Source organism: Abramis brama, assembly GCF_963993115.1.
Source record: "Abramis brama genome assembly, chromosome: 18".
NCBI lineage: Eukaryota > Metazoa > Chordata > Actinopteri > Cypriniformes > Leuciscidae > Abramis > Abramis brama.
In genome coordinates, this window is record NC_139980.1 from 14,745,584 (window position 1) to 14,767,334 (window position 21,751).

The 21,751-nt window shown below is 37.4% G+C and overlaps 1 protein-coding gene across 2 annotated transcripts in view; it reads right to left on the reverse strand.

Moving 5' to 3' along the window:
* dab1a (DAB adaptor protein 1a) overlaps window positions 1-21,751 on the reverse strand; it is a 364,356-nt gene that overhangs the window by 55,273 nt on the left and 287,332 nt on the right. For both annotated transcript variants that reach the window (XM_084092069.1, XM_084092068.1), the window contains 2 exons: window positions 10,973-11,112; window positions 7,427-7,525 (listed from right to left, as the gene is read on the reverse strand). In XM_084092069.1, coding sequence (XP_083948195.1) covers window positions 7,427-7,525; window positions 10,973-11,112 — 239 coding nt within the window. The remainder of the gene's footprint in view (window positions 1-7,426; window positions 7,526-10,972; window positions 11,113-21,751) is intronic.

The window sequence follows — 21,751 nt, forward strand, 5'->3', positions numbered from 1 at the left end:
ATCACTCCGAGGGGCGGGATAAACGGATGTCTTTCAAATTCCCTCTGCACGCAATAGGACAGCGCTTCAACCAACCAGAGCGTTTTCCCAACAGCGGAGCTTAGTTGATAGATTCAACTTTTGCCATATCTGGCCGGCAAAACGACAAACACATCTTCCTTTTTTTAAGAATAACTTAAGTGCTGTTCATTGCTCTTTTCTCAAAGAAAAACTTAACTCCAAGTCCTCCAGAGTCGCGGACAAAGCCGATTCGAAAGACTGTTCTCCAGCAGCCGCCATTCTTTGTTTTCAAGTCGCAGCCAGGTAACCGTCGCAACTCTGTCGTCATATGTTAAGCCCGCCCCGCCTACTCTATAAGCGACGTGATTGGCCTGACCCAATTTAGGTTTTTGCAGCTCGAAAGTCTATGGAGAGTTGCTAGACTGCCCTGGCTGCAAAATACATTTTGCTGCCGCTAGGGTGCGTCTAGATTTCTAGGCTAACTTTTTGGTCATAATTCCACTGAACGTGTTCGGAGGAAGAAGAATGATGAGTACCATCCCAAGAACACCATCCCTACTGTGAAGCATGGGGGTGGTAGCATCATGCTTTGGGGGTGTTTTTCTGCACATGGGACAGGGCGACTGCACTGTATTAAGGAGAGGATGACCGGGACCATGTATTGCGAGATTTTGGGGAACAACCTCCTTCCCTCAGTTAGAGCATTGAAGATGGGTCGAGGCTGGGTCTTCCAACATGACAATGACCCGAAGCACACAGCCAGGATAACCAAGGAGTGGCTCTGTAAGAAGCATATCAAGGTTCTGGCGTGGCCTAGCCAGTCTCCAGACCTAAACCCAATAGAGAATCTTTGGAGGGAGCTCAAACTCCGTGTTTCTCTGCGACAGCCCAGAAACCTGACTGATCTAGAGAAGATCTGTGTGGAGGAGTGGGCCAAAAGCCCTCCTGCAGTGTGTGCAAACCTGGTGAAAAACTACAGGAAACGTTTGACCTCTGTAATTGCAAACAAAGGCTACTGTACCAAATATTAACATTGATTTTCTCAGGTGTTCAAATACTTATTTGCAGCTGTATCATACAAATAAATAGTTAAAAAATCATACATTGTGATTTCTGGATTTTTTTTTTTAGATTATGTCTCTCACAGTGGACATGCACCTACGATGACAATTTCAGACCCCTCCATGATTTCTAAGTGGGAGAACTTGCAAAATAGCAGGGTGTTCAAATACTTATTTTCCTCACTGTATATATATAAGTTATTTATATATTTATTTATTTATATATATTTTATATATATATATATATATATATATATATATATATATATGGTTATTTGTTTAAGCATCTTGTTGAAGTCCTTCACACCACATCATATTGTGACAATCCATAATACCATTTAAATTGTTCAGATGGGAAAAACTATATTTTATTAGGGCATCCAAACTTTTATTCAAACAATGCTGACAATTCAAAATGGTAGAAAAAGAGAAGACATGAGGGGGAGCTTATGTCAGTAAGTGGAATGAAATGAGCTACAGAAAGAGACAGCGATAAAAAGTGGTACATATGAAGTATAGCTTTGTCTGCAGAAGCAGAGAGCACATCTAAAATCGAATGACTTCCAGCACAGCCACTGTGACATGGTCCAGTCATCTTGCCTTATAAACCATCAATGTGATCAACAACCCGGACTGCAACTCTCTCTCTCTCTCTCTCTCTCTCTCTCTCACACACACACACACACACACCTCTATTACTCAATAACATCTCTAAACCCTGAGAATACCACTGCAAACACTATAATACTCTGTAATAGAGAGGACAGAGCATCAATCCGGCTCATTGCATTGGCTCAGTCTCAGGGTCTAAATTAGAAAGTCGCCAAAGTAAAACGAAAGAATGATAGTGTGACCCTCACAGATTTAAAGGAATAGTTCACTCAAAAAGGAAAATGCTGTTATCATTTATTCACCCTCGCGTTATTCCAAAAATCTGTACAACTTTTTTCTTCTTTGGAACATTGAGAAATGTAACCAAACAGTTGATGGACCCCATTGACTTCCATTATATTTTTCCATACTATGGATGTTAATGGGGTGCATCTACTGTTTGATTAATGACATTCTTCAAAGTATCTTCTTTTGAGTTCAGCAGAAGAAAAAAATTACAGGTTTGGAACAACTTGAGGGTGAGTAAATGATGACAAGAATTTCATTTTTGGGTGAACTATCCCCTTTAAACTACCAAAACGAAATTCTGCTTCATGGCCAGTATAGAATGAAACACCATTGCTGCACTAGTGTCAGAGCTAAACTTACAGCAGAACAACTTGATAAATGCTGTGCAATGATGCAACTGTAGTGTGATACTTAAACACATACACACTCACAAAGCTCACTCATTCTGTCTAATGATATTAGAGTAAGTGGAACAGTTATAGTCATTTATATCAACAGCTGCTTTTTGCATGCATTAGACTACTCTATTGAGTGGGTCAGATCTCATTTCTATGCAAATCAGTGGTACAAAATCAAAGATTACTCTCCCTGCATACTATTTGTGACTTATGAAACTATACAGTATATGAAGACTGAATCTGGAAACCAAATTGGACATCATAGACACATTTGATACGAGAGGTTGGAGTCATTCTGAAACATTCACAAACCATATTCCCAAATACGCTTTGTGGGGGCAAGAGAACATACAGCAGGTACCAGATGTCAGAAGTCCTTTCTGCGATTTCTAAGATAGCTTTACACGTTTAATTCATAAAGAAAAGCATTCTTGATAAAGCTAGGAAAAGGTTGAAAACATAGCCTACTTACAATTCAACAACGAAAAATGCAAAATGTCTAAAAATAGTTAGCCATAGTTAACAATCGTATTAAAATGGATTATATTGCCTTATATTTGTGTGTGCTACATTATGGAAGGTGTGGACTTTTCCATTTCCTTTGAAGAATGCAGCCTCTGAATTGGGACACAGCTTAATTACTATAATATTACTATAATAGAACTATCCCCTTTAAACTACCAAAACGAAATTCTGTTTCATGGCCGGTATAGAATGAAACACCATTGCTGCACTAGTGTCAGAGCTAAACTTACAGCAGAACAACTTGATAAATGCTGTGCAATGATGCAACTGTAGTGTGATACTTAAACACATACACACTCAGACACATACACACTCACAAAAGAGAACAATAGGTCATGGTGCTAATAGATCAGACGCATCAATGACAGATTAAAACCTTGTCATGTAGGTCACCTCCTGGCGCCATGTCAACAGAGCACAACTGTGCTCACATAGTAACCTCTCATTTGTCACCAGCCCTCATCGGTGCAACACCCAACCCTGAACAAAGATTAATCAGCCTGTTCTCTATAAAATACAATCCATGTGAATTTGCATCTAGATTTTCTGCTAAAACATAATTTAACTCTGAAAAAGTGGTGACAGATCTTAGAACCAATTTTTTTTCTTAGAACCCACCAGCTCTTAAGTTTCTTTAGATCAGTTTAGATCAGATCTTATTTGTCTTCTAAAATAAAATGACAATATTGGGCTCTCTACTGCCCCCACCAGTTTACGCAATGCTATCGCAGTTGACTGGTGTGCAACAAACCAAACTCAAGAGTTTGAGATAAGTTCATCTGCAGTTTGTGTTTGTGTACTAACTTGATAGAATTCCAAAGACATAGACTAAATCTAAATCCGAAATCGCCCCCTATACCCTCATATAGGGCATTATTACATCCATTTTTAGTGTCGTCCGAAACCCTAGTGGACGTTATTGAGTGCACTCATTCAATCCCACATTGCACCGCAATAACGAGTGTACATTCAATGCACACTCAACGGCTGTCCAAATTCACTCACTAGTTTTCATTAATTCATTTAAGTGAACTGTATTAGTGGACTAATCTAGGGAATTGTGAGTTTAGGGGGTGATTTCGCATTCAGCCATAGGCTATCTGGTCATGTGATCACAACATAGCAGCCACTACGAAGAGAAGCCCTACCTTATATAATAGAACACCTTCTTTTTTCTTGGCTTGTCTACATCATATTAAACATTAAAATAACTTCTAATTTCTTTAGGTGTAAAACATTTTTAGTGGAAAGTGTACCTTTTTGTTAGACTGACTAACTACAACAGTGAATTGAAATTTATACTGACACCTACTGGTGTGGATGTAGCATTGTACAAAACTTTTCAGTGACGTGTAATTAATTAATGATTAACTTTAAAAAATTAATGTTTCTAGCAACATTTTGACAAATTTTGGAAGTACTAACTAAATTGCTAAATTGTCATATGATCTCAAATGGTGGTTTGAAGGGCGGATTGCCCACCGTGAAGGGGCGACCCACTTTATGTAGAAACCAGTTTCACTAACTAATATCAACAGTGATATTGAACTTTATACTGCAGCATTACGCATGACATTTCATTGATTGCCTTATGTGTCTTATGTATGTTTTTAGCAACACTGATATGACAAACGCTGAAAATACTTTTTCATTTTGTGGTATAAAAATTGTTAAAGTAAAAAAAAAAAAAAAAGAAGACTGACATCACATAAGTATGTTAAGTATGTTAATAAGTTATGTTAAGTAAATGTAAAAAGAACATTTACATGACAATATCATCAAAAAACAAATTAAAATGATAAAGTATGCTGTTTACACCTCTGTGAAATGCTGTAAATAAAAACATTGTAAATCAATGTGGGACTAATGAAGCCAATTACAAAAACACTCTTTGGGATTTGCTTCATCTTTTTTAAAAAACAATGTCCAAACTGGTTTCAAACCAAAAGGGCTTAATGGCATTTCACAACAAAAAAGAAAAAGGCAAATTAATAACTATGGAGTGAACTCCTTTCAAACTCTTCTTCCGTGGTGCAGCACTTAGGTGTATGTGATCTGGTCTGATACTTCATAAATACGCATTATTCACTCCGTTTATAACTAGCTCAGGTGTGATTCACTGGCTGTTATTGCCATTTACTCTCCATCAAGTTGGAGTCGGGCCCTGCAGATGGGTCTTGTAAAGCTACGGTCGTTCTATTCTAAGAAGTCTGTTCAATTAGGCTTCTCTGATTTCCCCAGAGAGCGCTCCTCTCTTTAAAACGCATCATTAACACAGGCTTACCTCTCCCAAAGGATGGCCTTACCCCCCCGCCCGACGTACAGCAGACTCGAGCCTGAGCAACAGCACACTAGCACACAGAAACCATCTTTTCCCATCGACCCAAACTTTTGAGGCTTAGAAAATGAGGGCCTCTTGAAGAGTCATGAGCACTAGACTTTAAACTATGTCCACGAGTATAACTGTACATTCTGCTTTGTTTTCTCAGTTATGTCTGTGAAATAATTGGCACTTATACTTTAGTGCAAACAGACATTTTAAGGTCTGTGCACATTTCAGATGGTTACAGACCGATGCTGCGTAACCATTATTTCCACACTGGTTTATATTTGTTAAAATTATAATATTTTAGATTAATGCTGTCACTCTAGTAATCCCCACTGTATTTTTGCCATTTAAATATTGCTGATTTGAAATAATATTTCAGACAGTTTAAAAAGCAATATGGCTATTAACTCCCAAACAAATGCTGATTCACCTTTCAGTTGTACCTCTTAAACAATGATCAATAATATTTGTGTAATTTATATATATATATATATATACATATATATTTATATATATATATACTGTACACATACATACACACACACACACACACACACACACATACATATATATATATATATATATATATATATATATATATATATATATTATTTTTTTTTTATCAGAACACCATTAAAAAAAAAAAAAAAGCCAGCCAATGGCAGTATTTTTGATCATTTTCACAAAAATTGCATGGCCCCCAGAATACTTTGTTGTATGAATATCTGAACATGCAATATATCAAAAGAAAGACCCTCTGCTTTTAAACAAAAAAAGCTGTTTTATTCTAGCTTCATGCATTCTTTGTTTTATCAACACTTGAATGAGGGAAAGTTCCATTAAAAAAAGCAACATTTTGAGCGAAAAACTGAGAAAATCACTTTTTTGTGTATTGATATAGAATGATGATCGAAACATAGATGGAGTAGATCGAGTCCATCAACACCCCCAAAGCTTCACAGTCCCATAGCTCATCCAGGGTCGACATTTTATTCAGTAACATTAGGCAGTTTTGATTTATTTGCTGTTTAATGTTGTCGATCACGTCATTTTACATAATGCATCTGCTTACAAATGACATTCCCTGCGTCCCAATGTGCATACTATCCACCCTATCTGCCCTAAATAGTATGGACAATTACCTAATGTCACATACTATTTAGGGTGGATACTTAGTATGCACATTGGGACGCAGGGATTGCTTGTTTCTGCTTCTTCTTCACATGTCTTTTGATTAAAATTATGCACTCTTTCAGAAGATGCGTAATAGCGCCCCCTACCATATAACAGTGAAAACACGGAAAACCGGAAAATTCCATCAGTGTCTGGGAAGCGTTGTCTCATAAATGATGTCAATTTCCATCAATGGCCAGGAAAGAGTTAATTACACATTGTTATTTGAACAATCAATCAGTAAGCAGACTTACATAAGTTTCACAAACCTAAAATATCTCATTGAGAGATCCAGTAAACTCCAAATGAGACGTAACCAAGAAATGACGTAAACACTTATGAACGAATTTCGATTCACTCACTTAAGGGTTGTTCTCATCAATCCTGATAACTATAATTATAAATAAAAACTTTAATAATCATTCTATTATGAAAAAGTCCACACAACAGTTATAACAAAAATGACACAGAAGAACAATATTGTTGGAATCACTTTCAGAACATAAAAAAAGATAAGAGTTCGAGCATTTAAAGCAGCAGCCAGCATAACTGCAGCACACAGATATAATAAACATAACGTTATCATGAATTGTGAATGCTAACATAGTTATTATTATAGTTTATATATTTATATAGTCATCGTTTTTGGTGTGAACAGGTCTTTAGTCCAATTCAAATCGCTAATTCGAGACTATTGATTGACTCATGAAAAAGAACAACTTCTGAAGAATCATTTGTCTTTGAATCGGACATCTTGGCTCATCTTGTGTTTGTTGTTGCAATTAGCTCTCCCATTGTACTGTGGTTTTTACTGATGCCGACTAGTAAATTTAAACAAATGTCAACTAGATATTAGCTACAACACATCTCCAAAGTAATGAAAAACACAAAATTTCGTTTTTGTAGATAAAACAAATAGAAACCAGGTTAGGCATCTGAGGATTTGTATTCATGGCTCAGACACTTGCTTCAAAGGATCATGGATAGTGACAGGACACAATTCCCACTGTCCCAGACTCCTAACCACTCCCCCGACTCACCCCCGACTTCTCATCGAAGATCTTGATCCCTCCAAAGGACACAGTGAGAAAAACTTTCTGTTTGTGTTCTCCTTTAGACCGCGCAGAGGCTGCGATTCCCTGCAGACAAGAAGATGAAAACAGAAACATGAGAAAAGACGAACTGAAGATAAAACAGGAACAGAGCAGGGAACGGCAGCTTTCGCTACTTGCTGCAATCCTTGGGGAGCATTAGCGGTTATGTAAAGAAATTGATTCAGTTTCTCCACATTTCAACAATTTCTGGCTGGAGGTTCTATATGTGCTGGTTTAGAGAGATTGAAGACATCTAGGTTTTTATCCCCTATACTGATGGATGCCATAACTATGGTCAAAACTGCATTATCGGTGTAAAGTGTGAACAGGACTGCACTACCCAATCGAAACCATGGACGAAACTGGTCTGCGCTCCCAGCAAATAAATGAATCCACTTGGTACTGTCCAGTGGTTTGCACAAATAATTGGTCAACACTGTGTTCTACTGTTATTACCACACTATGCCATCTATATGCAGACACGAGGAACTATTTAAAAACATAGAATATCATTAATCTCTTTTGCTAGTATCCCTCACAACCTTTGAATTGAAATGAGAATGAGATATGAGTGTGGTCCGTTCTCATATACGGATACAGATTTAAAACCAAGTGGCTCAAATCGAAAAATAAATAAAAAATAAATAAATGCCTGAATTGTTAGACAGTGTACAGGTAAATGCTATAAGAGAGAATGTCTCTCGAAGGCCAGGTTTCTTTAAAATATCTTAATTTGTGTTTTGAAGATTAAAAGTCTAACGGGTTTGGAACAACACGAGGGTGAGCAAATGATGACAGAACTATCCTTTTAACACAGGTTTGAATGTATTAGTACATTTTGCACTTTTTGAATAAACCAAACAGCAATGAATTTTATTTGGTAATTCACTGACATGATTAATCTGTACTGTGCACCCACACACAACTCACAATGGACACAATTCATTTTCAACAAGAAGGGTGGGAGGAAGAAAAAGTGGCATCCTTTAGTAAAACTGCTGCAAAAGACCAATAGAGAATCTAAGAGCACCATAGAGAGAAAAGTCCCACCCCAGATGGTTGTACGTCGCTTTTGCCAGAATCCATCCCTCTGATTAGAAGATATCACACCTGGAACTCTTTTTAAATACATTTTTGTGAGCAACTTGTCAAGTCAAATTTGCAAAATATAAAGTTGCAATTATCTTAAGCCAAAGCCAAAAATGGCTTTTAAATCAAGCTTGCGTCATATGTCCAATCCAACCCAAGGTCTGTGTTTGGGGTGGGTGTGGGCGTTCTTCCAAGATTCTGGAGCCCTCGATTCTTCCAGGACCGTAATCTGTCCTAGCCAATCAGATGAGCCCGTTTCTTGATCTTCCTTCCGAGTGCGCAGGGAGAAGCATCCGTCAGTCTTGTGATGTATCTTAGCACACCATTATGCCTATCCATATGTGCTGGCGGGATGATGAATGAGCCTTTCTAATGCCAGTAGTAGCATGGTGGAAAGAGCACAAGCTCTGACATTTCAAACTCAGAGTGTGTGCATATAAGTGCTGCTGGAGTCAAGAAGAGATGCAGATGTGAAATATAAGAGGTCTGTTTGCAGTCCAGGAAGAGTCCAGAGCAGAGCATCGTCTGTAGGAAAAGCTGAACAGATGCTGGATGTGATGTTAAGAAAGTTTTTATAGCTGATTATCAAGGGAGGATGGGAAATATATGAAATCACTCAAGTCAAACTGTTGTTGAAACTCTCCTTACCAGAGAGACATAAAGAGTATGAGAGAGGAATAAGAGATAAAAAAATGACACCATGGGACTTGTTTGTTTGCTAAGGAGTAGAGGATTGTGGGAATATGAGTATAGATTATGTGTCTGGATGAGTGAGTGGTAAACAGCTCTGATCAATAACAGTCTGGACATTCCAATCAGACCAACATGCAAATCGGATGGCGAAATTACCCTCTCTCTCAAACACACTAAGAAACCAATCTAAACACTGGTGAAAAGGGTGCGATTTATGGTGAATGTACAATAAACTACAAAATACACTGATTTCCGGAAAGTGTTCATCTATACACAAACAGAGCATCCCATTTAGACACAGTAGTGTGTCCTCTGCTGCTAAACCTGTGCAGCTAAACTTCACTCTCATGGCCTCTAGAGCCGCTCTAGAAACTGACGCTAGAGGCGGAAGTATTTAGCATCTTTGTTAGCGCACCCGCCTCCAATGCCGGTCGATGCATAGTCCAATCCCGCTTGGAGCAGTGAGTGTAAAACTAAATAAATTGGTGTCGTGATGTGATAGCAATGAGGTTTAGAGGGGCGAGTGTAACGTGGGCCAGTGCAAGTAAACCTCACTCTTGTGGCCCCAAGCTCATGCAGACAAAGCCTCATGCTGGATGACGCTGGTTTGAACCCCATTCAGAGGGGTGCGAGTAGGACCAGTTATACTTCTTTTGAGAGGAAGGGTGGGCATTTCAAGTTGGTGATTATTGCTCAGTTTGCTAAGTGGTAACGCTGTGCATGCAATGCAATGCTTCACAAGGCTTGTAGCAAAAACTAGATACATTTATACACAGTAGTGTGACCTCTGCTGTTCACACGGCTTATTGCCCATCTGATAGATGTAGTTTATTTATTTATTAAGCTATTGAAGTTACACTTTTATATAGCTATTTACACAAGGTCTGCCAAAGGTATCTGTTAGTTTTCTTCTTCTTATTATTATTAGTATTCTTCCTCCCATGGAAGTCTATGGCAGCCCTATGAACCGTACATAGGAAAATGATGAAATTTGGCACACTTGTAGTGATGGTAATGAAAAGTAATTGTAGCAATTTTTGAGTCTCTAGGACCAACTCTATAGCGCCACCACCAGTTCAAAATTTCAACACTGAAATGGTTATAACTTTTGAACCCTTTGATCTAGAGACATGAAACTTAGTACACCTGATTCCTCTCATTTATTATTAGTTTTTAAATCAATGTAATTATAAATACTACCTGAACAATTTTTTTATGAATACTTTCTTTCCAATTAAAGACATTTACAAAAGAGATGTTTTGTGACATCTTATTCAATATTTTTGAAAACGTTTATAGTCGCATCACATGACATTTTATAACCTGAACTAAACTTACCTTGTCATAAAAAACTCAAATTATCTGATATTTTAAGATACTTATTGACACACAGTTATGAGGCTCTGCAGGGCCCTCTCTATGATAGAATTTCCTGTTTTATGTTGGTCACACCACATGACTTTGATTTGGAAGACAAAAGTGTTAATAAGCACTGAAATTAAGTTTTGGTCAAATATTCTATTTTAACTAAAGAATAACAGTAAAGAGATTAGAAGATCTGTATTCTAGTCATTGTATGTATGAATTCAAATACATTTTTAATTATATTTTTAATGTATTTTTGAATAAATTAGTAGACTAAATTAAATGAAACACCAACAGCATAAATAAATAAACGAAATGTATAGAAAGCAACCAAGACAAACACACCTTGAGTTTCATCATCGAGTCCTGACAGAGTTTGTCTCCTCTTGCGGCGGTGACCTCATCTATCCCGATGAGTTTGGCCTTGTAGCGAACACCATCCCCCTTAAAACGCTTTATCAGAGCTGCTTCACTGCGGTCCTGCCCTGGAGAAAGAAAAAAAAGAGAGGGAGATAGATGAAGCACACAGTCATTTGATGAATTCTGCATATCTGCAGCACATCTCCTCCTCCCTCCATCCACTATCATCTCAAAATGCCATTACATTTCCAACGATCAGCACAATCTGGACCTTGCAGCTGACAAAAATAACTAAGCGATATTCTAATAGCCTGTATTTAACCCAGCCCACATCCTCATATGTCTAATACTGTGTTCTGTTTGAGCAGTTAGATCTTTAATCTCAGTGTAGTTGCTGAGTTCCAGCTGGAGTTTGTCTGCATGAGTCTGGAGGGCTGTTCAAAGCCAAGGTTTAAAATCAACCCGGAGCTCTGAAAACCCTCCCTAACCCCCAGATGCCCCGCATTTGCCGCCATATTTGCAGCTCAGAATGAAGGTCAAGACTGCTGCATGTGTGTGTCCGTAATTGCAGCTATGTCAGACCTGGGGCATGATGGTGAAAGGTTGGTTTCTAAGTAAAAGTGCTGTGTCCAGGTCTGGTGTGAGGTGATAGGAGGGATGAAAGCATTTTTTTTATTTTTTGAGCTCTCACATCAAAGTGGACGCCTATCGGCCAATCACGGCATAGAAAGATCAAGTGGTTCCTCCCACACCTTCATCACAAAGCCTATAACTGGATAACTGGACTGGCCAATCGATGAGCCTCAAAGGATGTAGACAAATTAATTGGCTCACACTCAGTGAAGCAAAGACAAACAGACCCAATTAGGTCTGAGCCTGCAGTTTGATCAGAAGACAAAGTCAAATAGACACATGCCAGGACACACATAAACTTGCTTAGGGTTAATTGATAGCATATATAAGAAGGAAGGGTGAAAGGAGAACATGTTCAATAAAAAAATAATCAAGAAGGACTGGGAGACCTTACTCACAGCAACACCATTGTTCAGTCAACCCGCTGACCCCCATATCCGCCCATTTTGTATATGTCTTTCTCCCTTTACCAACTTGACATTTCTCTCACTCACTCATTCTGCCTCTTTTAGCTCTTGAATTATTGTGGTATCAGTAGTTTCTTATGCTGACCTTGTTTCTACATACCCCTTCAAGTTCTCCATTGTTGCAGCTCAACGGGTGCATCAATAATTAAACTATTATGCAAACGGGATGCACCAGCTTTGGGGAAGCAACGCTGACTGACTGACTGACACTACATGCTGGATGACGCTGGTTTAAACCCCATTCAGAGGGGTGTAGGACAAGTTTACATTTACATTTATGCATTTGGCAGACGCATTTATCCAAAGTGACTTACACTGCATTTCAAGGTACACATTTACATTCTTATCAGTTCTTGCTTTCCCTGGGAATCGAACCCATGTGTAGAACTTTAAAAGAGTCAATGGGTGCATTCCTCATCATAAGGAAAGGTTTGAGCACTGAAGTTTAACTCCAAAGTATGTTTTTACATGCTACTAAACTGTGTGTATAGTGTACCAAATATGTATGAAATGCTTCGCACCCGTCCAATGGATTTCACTGCCAATCTGTGGTGTATTGCGGGCTGTCCAAGCAACTGAACAATCATTAATCTATAGGAGTGCTGAGAGAAATTGCTCTGGGCTTCTAGTGCAACATAATATCAATAACACTGACACAATGTGGCATTATGCTGAAGTAAGAGATGAGCCATAATGAATAGTAGTCTATGTCCTTCACATGCATAACACATACATTAGGCAGCTGATGAAGAGGAGCATTCAAGACAGCTGATAAATTAACAACTCTTCGAAGGTCACCGCACACATGATGGAAGGAACGCACTCATCCTTTTTTTGTTCAACGAAAGTTGTTTTAGACTCCACTGACTTTAATTAAATGGACAAAAGTTTAAACTATCTTGTGTTCCACAAAATAAACAATGTCATATGGGAGCAAATGAAGACAGCATTTTTATTTTTAACTGAACTAGTGCTTTAACCCATTCGCTCTGACTCTAACTCTGACAGTTTGTGGAGAGCTCCGGAAAGATGATAACTTTCAGCTGTCCCTCAGCGGCAAGGATGGGAAGGATAAACACTCATTTATTTCCCCCCAGTTCAGAACGCTGCACCTGCAATGCTGCTTATTATTACTGCCAACCTCAGGGACTGAACTTTGGCGGTAAAGAACTGACCGCATGAGTGTGTGGGTGGATATATCTGTGTCAGAAGGCAGCAAACTATACTGTCCAAGTAGAGATGTCTTGAAATGAGCTCCAGCTCTCTACCCTGCAGGGCTCCAAAGTCCTCATTCAGGCTGAGGACAGCTTGCTGTTGCTTGGAGAGAAGTCTGGATCTCACCCACTCCCATGGCCCTTCAAAATGAGAGAACTCTGGCAGCAAGCTGCAGTGAGCTGTTGACATTAGGTCTAATTGAAGGAGGGCACAGGAACGTGAACTGCTTTGTGCAGTTGCAACTGTAATCCCAAAAACCAGAGCCCCCACACATTCAAAAATTGAGAGTAACAACTGCTTTAACTGCTAAATTATAATATAACATTGATAGCACTGACTAAATTGTTTAAATGAAGACGTGAGACCTATTTCATTTGAATTTACATATAATACAAATTCTCAATGTTAGTATATGAAACAGGATAATTAATAGAAGATTTTAATTGAATACATATCATTAAAATATATGTTTGTAATATATATATATTTTTTTTACTGATGTATGTTTATTTAGTTTTTTTAATTATTTAAAATTCATGAAAAAATAAATACAAATATTATTAAATATTTAGAATTTAAAATTTTAGACACTATAGCTAAACACTGATTAAAAGGTGTCACAATTTTCCCGGCACCATTTTCCATTTAAACAGTAAAATTAAAAGACTTTGGGAATAAACTAATGATCCATAGGAAATGACTAAACTAATTAACTAGCAAATCAAAAACTGGCCAATAAACCGCAAGCACAATTAGGTGAATTAACAGAAAGACCGATATATACTGTAGTATAGACAAATATAAAAAGCAAACTTTATTGGAGGGACCTTGCAACCAAAATCAAAGTTATATGATTTAAATCGAAGTATCAAAATGTAATATTATTTAAAGAACCTACTAATTCATGAGGGATGTTTTATGAGAATAATTTGAAAACTAATAAATAAGCTAATAAACAATAAAAAAGTGAATATATTCTGTTTTTGTATAACCTTGCTCTGTAAAACAAATCTGAAATTGCACAAAGAAAAATATTGTCTAATCTTAGAAGAAGATAGAAAGAACATGAGGGCTGCTTACCTCGCCCACTTATCCGCACTTTCTCTCTCTCTCTCTCACACACACACTCATTTTATTACTACTGGGCTGGCATCTCCCTGTGGCATTGTGTCAATGCCAGCAACCACACATCGCCTAATGACTCCCTACAAGACTTTTCATTTTCTTACAACACAGCTCCCGTCTTTATTGAATTAAGGCGGCTGCTGTCGACTTTAAACTAACTCTCTCTCTCTCTCTCTCTCTCTCTCTCTCAATCTACCTTTTATTTTCCCCAAGCTTTCTGTTTCTCAAGACTTTTATCTTTTATCTCTCTATTTTCTTATATTTATTTCCCTCTGTATCAAACATAGATCCGTATAAAACTATACAAACAGTACTGGCTCTAAAAAATAAAATAAAAAGACTGTAACTATATCTTTCCACGGTCTCATTAGTACTGAGTAATATAAGCATGGTCAGTTAAGTCTAAAGAAAATGCAAACACACACACAAAAAAGTTTATCACTCATTGTAGTGTAAACACAGCCTAAAATAACTGTCTCGGATATTCCACGACCCGACAAACATCGATTTAACAAGTTCAGTCAGCGAAAACAAGTGCCGACCAATGGCAACAGATGCCGAGAGGGACAACACAGTCTAACACAGTCAATGAATGAATGAATCAATGAATGAATGAATCAATGAATGAATGAATCAATGAATGAATCAATGAATGAAGAATGAATCAATGAATCAATGAATCAATGAATCAATGAATCAACGTATCAATGTATAAATGTATCAATGAATGTATCAATGAATCAATGAATCAACGTATCAATGTATCAATGTATCAATGAATGTATCAATGAATCAATGTATCAATGTATCAATGTATCAATGAATGTATCAATGAATGTATCAATGAATCAATCACTATCTATTAGAGATGCGGGCGGATGACGTGACGAAAAATAATATTTTAATTAAATTAGCCTATAATGTGAATGACTTGTTATTTTATTCGAGCTTTCTTTCTTTTTGCAAAAAAAAATAAAAAAAATAAATAGTGCAATAGGCATTAATTAGGCTAAATCGCAGCATGTTGAAATTATGTGCCAAATTGCGTTTTTTATTACAATGATAAAATTGTACAGTAGCCTAGTCAGGTAAGGTCAGGTTTGCTTTGCCGATGTGCGTTTTATTTAGACTATTTATTTATTTTTGTCCCTGCGCGCCGATTGGAGATGGAGTTCACTGCTGATATTCCGGGGATCCATCCATCCATCCATCCATCCATCCATCCATCCATCCATCCTTCCATCCATCCATCCATCCATCCATCCATATATTCTAATTAACAAGTAGAACTTATGTCAAATCATACTGGGCTACATGCTATGGCGCTAACAGGATTCAATATGTTTGGTGTTGTAAACCTCTTTTTGTGTTAGTTATTTATTTATCCTTCTAGATGAAAATGGAAATTAATTAATGTTCCTTCTGAGACCAGAAGCGATAGTCGTGTTGTCGTTTGAAGTTGCTAGTTCGTTAGACTTCAAAGAATCGTACAGTTTTTCAAGCCTTGGTCGAATTTAAATCTGATAGATCTTAAATCCCCTCAAGTGAGATGCAGTCGAGAGACAACACAAGAATCAGTGTGCGCAAATACACACACGTGCATGTACACGCGTCTGGAAATTTTTGTTGATGTAGGTCACTGCTGACAAAAGCACTAAAGCAGACACTTTAAGTAACGCATGGCTCATTTACTGTTCTCTCAACACACATGCCATGAACCTGACTTCCCCAACATAAAACTGACTACAGGTTCACCTATTGATCTCCTTTAATGACCGTATGTTCATTCACTCTCCTCTTAAGAGTGAGAAGGCAGGAAGATATAAAAAAGCTTTTGCTGATCTTATTAGATTGATGGGTAAGAAAACATCAAAGTGTGTGAGATATCCATCAGTGAGGATGTGAGCGCATCTAATCATGCAGCCTTCTGTAGAATGGACAAAATGGGCCAATTCTCCACGGGGCGCACTGTATTCAGACCTAGTTTAGATGTTAAGTGTGTATGCGTGTGCTTGTTTGCACTACATACAGTAAGTGAGGGCCTGATTTCTAAAAAAAAGTCACCAGACATATTTTAAAGTCTTTTAAAACTAAATTAAGAGGTTAGAAAATGGCACATAATGTTTTAAAAATGTTTTAATTGCCATATATATATATATATAGGTAACACTTTATTTTACAGTGTCTTTGTTACATACTGTAGGTTACAACTTACCATAATAATAACAGTACATTTTGCATAATTACATGCAATTAACCCTCAACCCTATATATTAAATATATATTTACAGTACCATGATGCAATCATTACAATTCCTTGGTAGAAAATGGTTACATATTAATTTACAATGGTATTTACATGGTACTCAAAGCTACTTCAAAGAAAACCATGGTATTATCATGAATCTATGGAAAAAGACATGGCAATATTCAAAATCATTGTCCTTCTGGGGACATTTTTTTTGGTCCCCATGAGGAAAACAGCTTATAAATCATACAGAATGATGTTTGAAAAATTAAAAATGCAGAAGGTTTTCTATTATGGGTAGGGTTAGTATAAGGGGATAGAATATACAGTTTGTACAGTATAAAAACCTGTGGAAAGTCTCCATAAAACATAAAGGCCCAATGTGTGTGTGTGTGTGTGTGTGTGTGTGTGTGTGTGTGTGTGTGTGTGTGTGTGTATGTGTGTGTGTGTGTGTGTGTGTCTGTTTATGTGGCAGATCTATGATTCATTCATCATTTTATAGTCAAAAGTTTCTCTGCAGTGTTCCTGACCCCTGTGGAGAGAATCCACACAAATCAATTCAGAAGAACAGACAGGAGAGACAGAGAGGTCCCATAAACCCCAGACTGTCAGATCGCATCCTGAAAACTACCATCAGTCCTGGACGATGCACGGTTTCATTGTACATTTCTAACAGACAACTAACAGCAAATATCTGGCCTCGACCTGAGCTAACTCAACACACATATAATATATGCTCAATGTATAGAAACATGAAGTACAAGATAGATGGAAGAGAAAGAGAAAATGATAGATTTTTTTTCTTTTATTCCCTAGTAATTGTGTGTGCGTGGGGGGGAATCAACCTACAAATAATTTTAAGTGTTTTATAAGTTTAAGAAAACGACAAGAAAAAATAAATCACTTCACTTTATCTACAGTACGTACATTATTTAAGTTTTCCTTCTATGCAATTAAACTGCAAACCTTTTAGCGATACGAATTATACAAATCATTTGTCATGCCAATAAAGCACATTAAACCTGAAGCTGAGGGTTTGAATGAAATGTTGCTGCGAGCCTGAAGAAATTAAACAACAATTTGCAAGCTGTGCTGGAAACTAAGCTTTATATCCATCATTTCAAAGCCCCCATCCCTCATACACATTCACAGTTCAGTGTTCAGCAGAGAGTAGGGAGGCAAATTCCCACTGAGTATTTTATGCAACTCCCATGTTTGCAATCAAGTTCGTGTTCATATGCCTCATCAAATGGCTTCTCAGTCTCAACCAAAATTCAGCAGAGCAGCGAGAGAGAGAGAGAGAGAGAGAGAGAGAGAGAGAGAGAGAGAGAGAGAGAGAGAGAGAGAGAGAGAGTATAACTAACTATAAAGTATAACTATACCACTATAATGGTCCCGATATACTCAAAATCATATATGGCAAAATCGAAGGTCGAACTGGTGTGACGTCACTTCAAACAAAATCAGGCTAAGATGAAGCTCAATTGGAGTTTGTTTCTGAAGTTCGAAACAGCTTGCCAAAGAAAAGTTTGCTCCGGCTGTTAAACACCTTCGAACTGCCATTGGTCCGTGGCGATTACGTAATAGGTAGGTGTGGCTCCGCCTTCTTTATTGTGGAAATCTTCTCCAGTTCATTTCTTCTGTTCAGGACTGCATTTCTAAATAGCACCGTAAGCAAAAGGAGATTGTAGAACCATTGGCACCAATTGTTGCTTTACAGTAAAAACTCAAGTTGTAATTCTAACTGAAAGTGACACTGACACTGTTTTTCATGTTTAATACTGTAAAGCTGCTTACTTTAAAGCAATCTATTTTATAAAGGGCTATATAAATAAACATGACATGACATGAATGGAGTGACGAGTTGCAGAGCTTGTGCAAACATCCACATCGCTATGATCAGATGCTTTCTAGCTTTTCTTAGCTCTGCCATTTTGTGTGTTTATTTTGTTATTAAGAGGAAAGTGAGCAGCACACATTTTCATTAGCTGCTCTCAGCAGCGTGGGTGGTGTTGAGATGTTTGCAACTAATTATCATTAAAGCTAAAGTAATCACACATTAATGTACACATAGGCCTAAGTGTTCCTTTGTTCATGGAGTTGACTAAGACACGTAAGCAACAGGTAAACTGTCAATGACAGTGGCAACCCTGAGGCATCGCCTGTGGCAGTCACGACCCTTTTGCTCCCACAATGTCCTGTTCTTCTGTTCCCTCCAAATCCCCTTTACCGCCCTCCTGCTGTCACTTTCAATTGAAGCAGTCATTCAACAAGACGTCGTCCCTTATACCTCAATCTTTCAGTCTACCTGACCCTGCTGTTCCTCCTACAGATAACCGGCTCTCCTCTGAAATGTGAGTATAGTTATTTTAACTCTTGACTTACTTTCTTCAACTAAGATGAAATTTGATTAGCAAATTGACACTGAACTTATGAAAATGTTTGGCATTTTCCTGCTTAATGTTAAATATGTCAGAATAGTTAAATTGGTCATTAGCAATTGGTACCTTGTAAACTCTGTGAACGGACTTTGTGAACAGATTAGTATTAGAGTCAATGACATCAATAATTTTCCAGAAACATTGTTATTACACCTTAATTAATCACTAAGTAAATTCTAGACAATTAAATTATTAAATTACTTTTATTTTACATAATTTTATTATTAATTATAAACAAGTTTTTTTAAACATATTTCCCAAGTTAAAAACTATTATAAATTAATATTTTTGAAACATCATCCAATTTTACATGCTGGTCACACCACATGACTTAGATTTGATCTGGTAGACAAAAAAAAAAAAAAAAAAAAAAAAATACAAATGTTTTTTAACTATGTGCATATGCATTTGTAATGATGTTGTTGTTGTTGTTGTTGTTGTTTTTTAAATAAATTAATATAAATAAAGAGTGCAATTTTACTGCCAGTAATACAATTTGAATATTGCTATTTTGGAGAATATGTCTTCTTCAAGAGTATTTTTTTCAAATATTAACAATACATTTGGGCATTTTTCAATATGCAATACATGCAATAGTCAAAAGACATGCATTATATTCATACAAAGATATGCATATAAATCCATGGACATGCCATCTGAGGCTGATACATAAAAAATGTCTCTCTTGACAAAAAAATAAGTAAATAGCAGAATGCTTTAACTGGTAGCAGCTCTCGTCTGTTATTTTATGAAAACTGGACACTCTGCACCCAAGATCATGTATCACTTTCTCTAAACAAAATGGCTCCATAGTTGAGTTAAAGGGCCTATAACTCAGCACTAAACACCCTCCCACTGGTACGCCTCTCTCCCCCAGAACTCATCATTTACTATATGAAACACTGAACCGCAGAAAAATAAAAAGCTACTTTATCACAGCAAAAGAATAACATCACCTAAACAGCGAGTGCCGAGTGGCAATAATGCCATCACAGCAAAGCAATAAATCTAGCATATTCCTTCCCACTTAATCCCCTCTATACTGGCTTCAAATGCACCTTTGGAGAAAAGATGACTGCCGATGAGCAGTGAGGAGAAATAGTCTGCTGCTTTGCAAGGGCTATTTGAGTGAGAATGGAACGAACTAAGACTGTAAGTACGTTTGGGTCCTGTCTTGATGGAAAAGCACATTTTAATAACAGCCAACTAGGCCTGAGGGAGACGCAGCACATATAGCTGGAAGATTAGATGTGCCTCAACACAACCAGCCCCTTCATTCAATTGTCTGCCATATCTGAGAAAAAGGCCAATTTATCAGATGGAAAATGCTGCCGTGCATGTTTTACGCACGCATAGAAAGGAACAGAGAGTGTAACAATTCCATCTTCATCTTTCACATTTGATTTGTAAAGCCTACTATAGCTAGCATAAATTAAGCCTTGCTTCCACAGTATAAACATTAGGGCACTGTTAAACTAGTAATTTGTAGAAAATGTGTTCTTTTAATTTTAAACACCCTGAACTGCTTCTAAACTAATTTATTTACATGAGCCTGGCAAACTTGGTATATTACAACTTATGCAGATTAGTTCTAATGCTCCTGTTCAGCAATACATATTTAGCCAAGCAAAATCTTCTAGCCTGATCACAACATTCGTAACTAAGTCTCAGCTACTATTGAAACTGGATTCAGTTCACTTTAAATGGGGTTCTGTTCACATTAACGTTCATTTGGAGCATTCATATACTGTATAAAACTAAATTATTAGCATCATTCTGGCCCTGCACAGTCAAAGTATTCTAGTCCTGCTTGACTGCTTTCATGATTACTATTGGAAAGGGCAAAACTTTCACAATCTTCTTTACAAATGTCAGTGGCAGCTGTTTCTTTCCTTTTTGTTCTAGCAAAAGTGCTCAGCTACCGCAGGTAAAAGCAGAACAGTGTTCTACATCACTAGGCAATGATTTTCACAAACACATTCATGAAATCAGTCTTTTTTGAAAAAACTCACTCCAGAACACAGCTGAATGCTGTGGGTTGAGGAACACCTGCAGTGTGTTGTTTGGGTAATAGCATGTTTTGTCTTTGCAAAAGCTAAATCTCTTTAATAGCATGTTGTCAGACAGGCCTGTCAACAGAACATGAGGATCAATTCTGCTATGAGAAACGTATCTCTCTGCATGTCTCTGATTGTAGATTTACTAAATCTAGAACATGACTGACAGCAATCTTTACCGTAGTAATGGACCCACTTTAACTTGCACCTCTCAGTTAAGTCTAGGTAGTTTTTTTTTTTTCATGCATCAGACAAAATAAGCCAGGGATTTATAGTTTCAACAAAATCAATAGCGAAGCAAGTTTTGAAAAAACTTGGTTTGGCTTCACAGCGGCTTTGTTTCCAGGTGGACCGTTAAGAACGTGACACACACATCTCCTGGAAATCCTGGAGAATTCAACCAATCAGATGACAATTTCGAAACTTCTGAAGTGTTGCCAATTTTGTGTGCCTTATGCATCAGACATTTAGCCAACGGTCCGTGGGCATGACGACTGAGGCTGAGGCTAAACTCTATATTTGATATATACTATATTTTCATTTGGATTGGTAATCTCTGCATATAATGACTGAAAAAA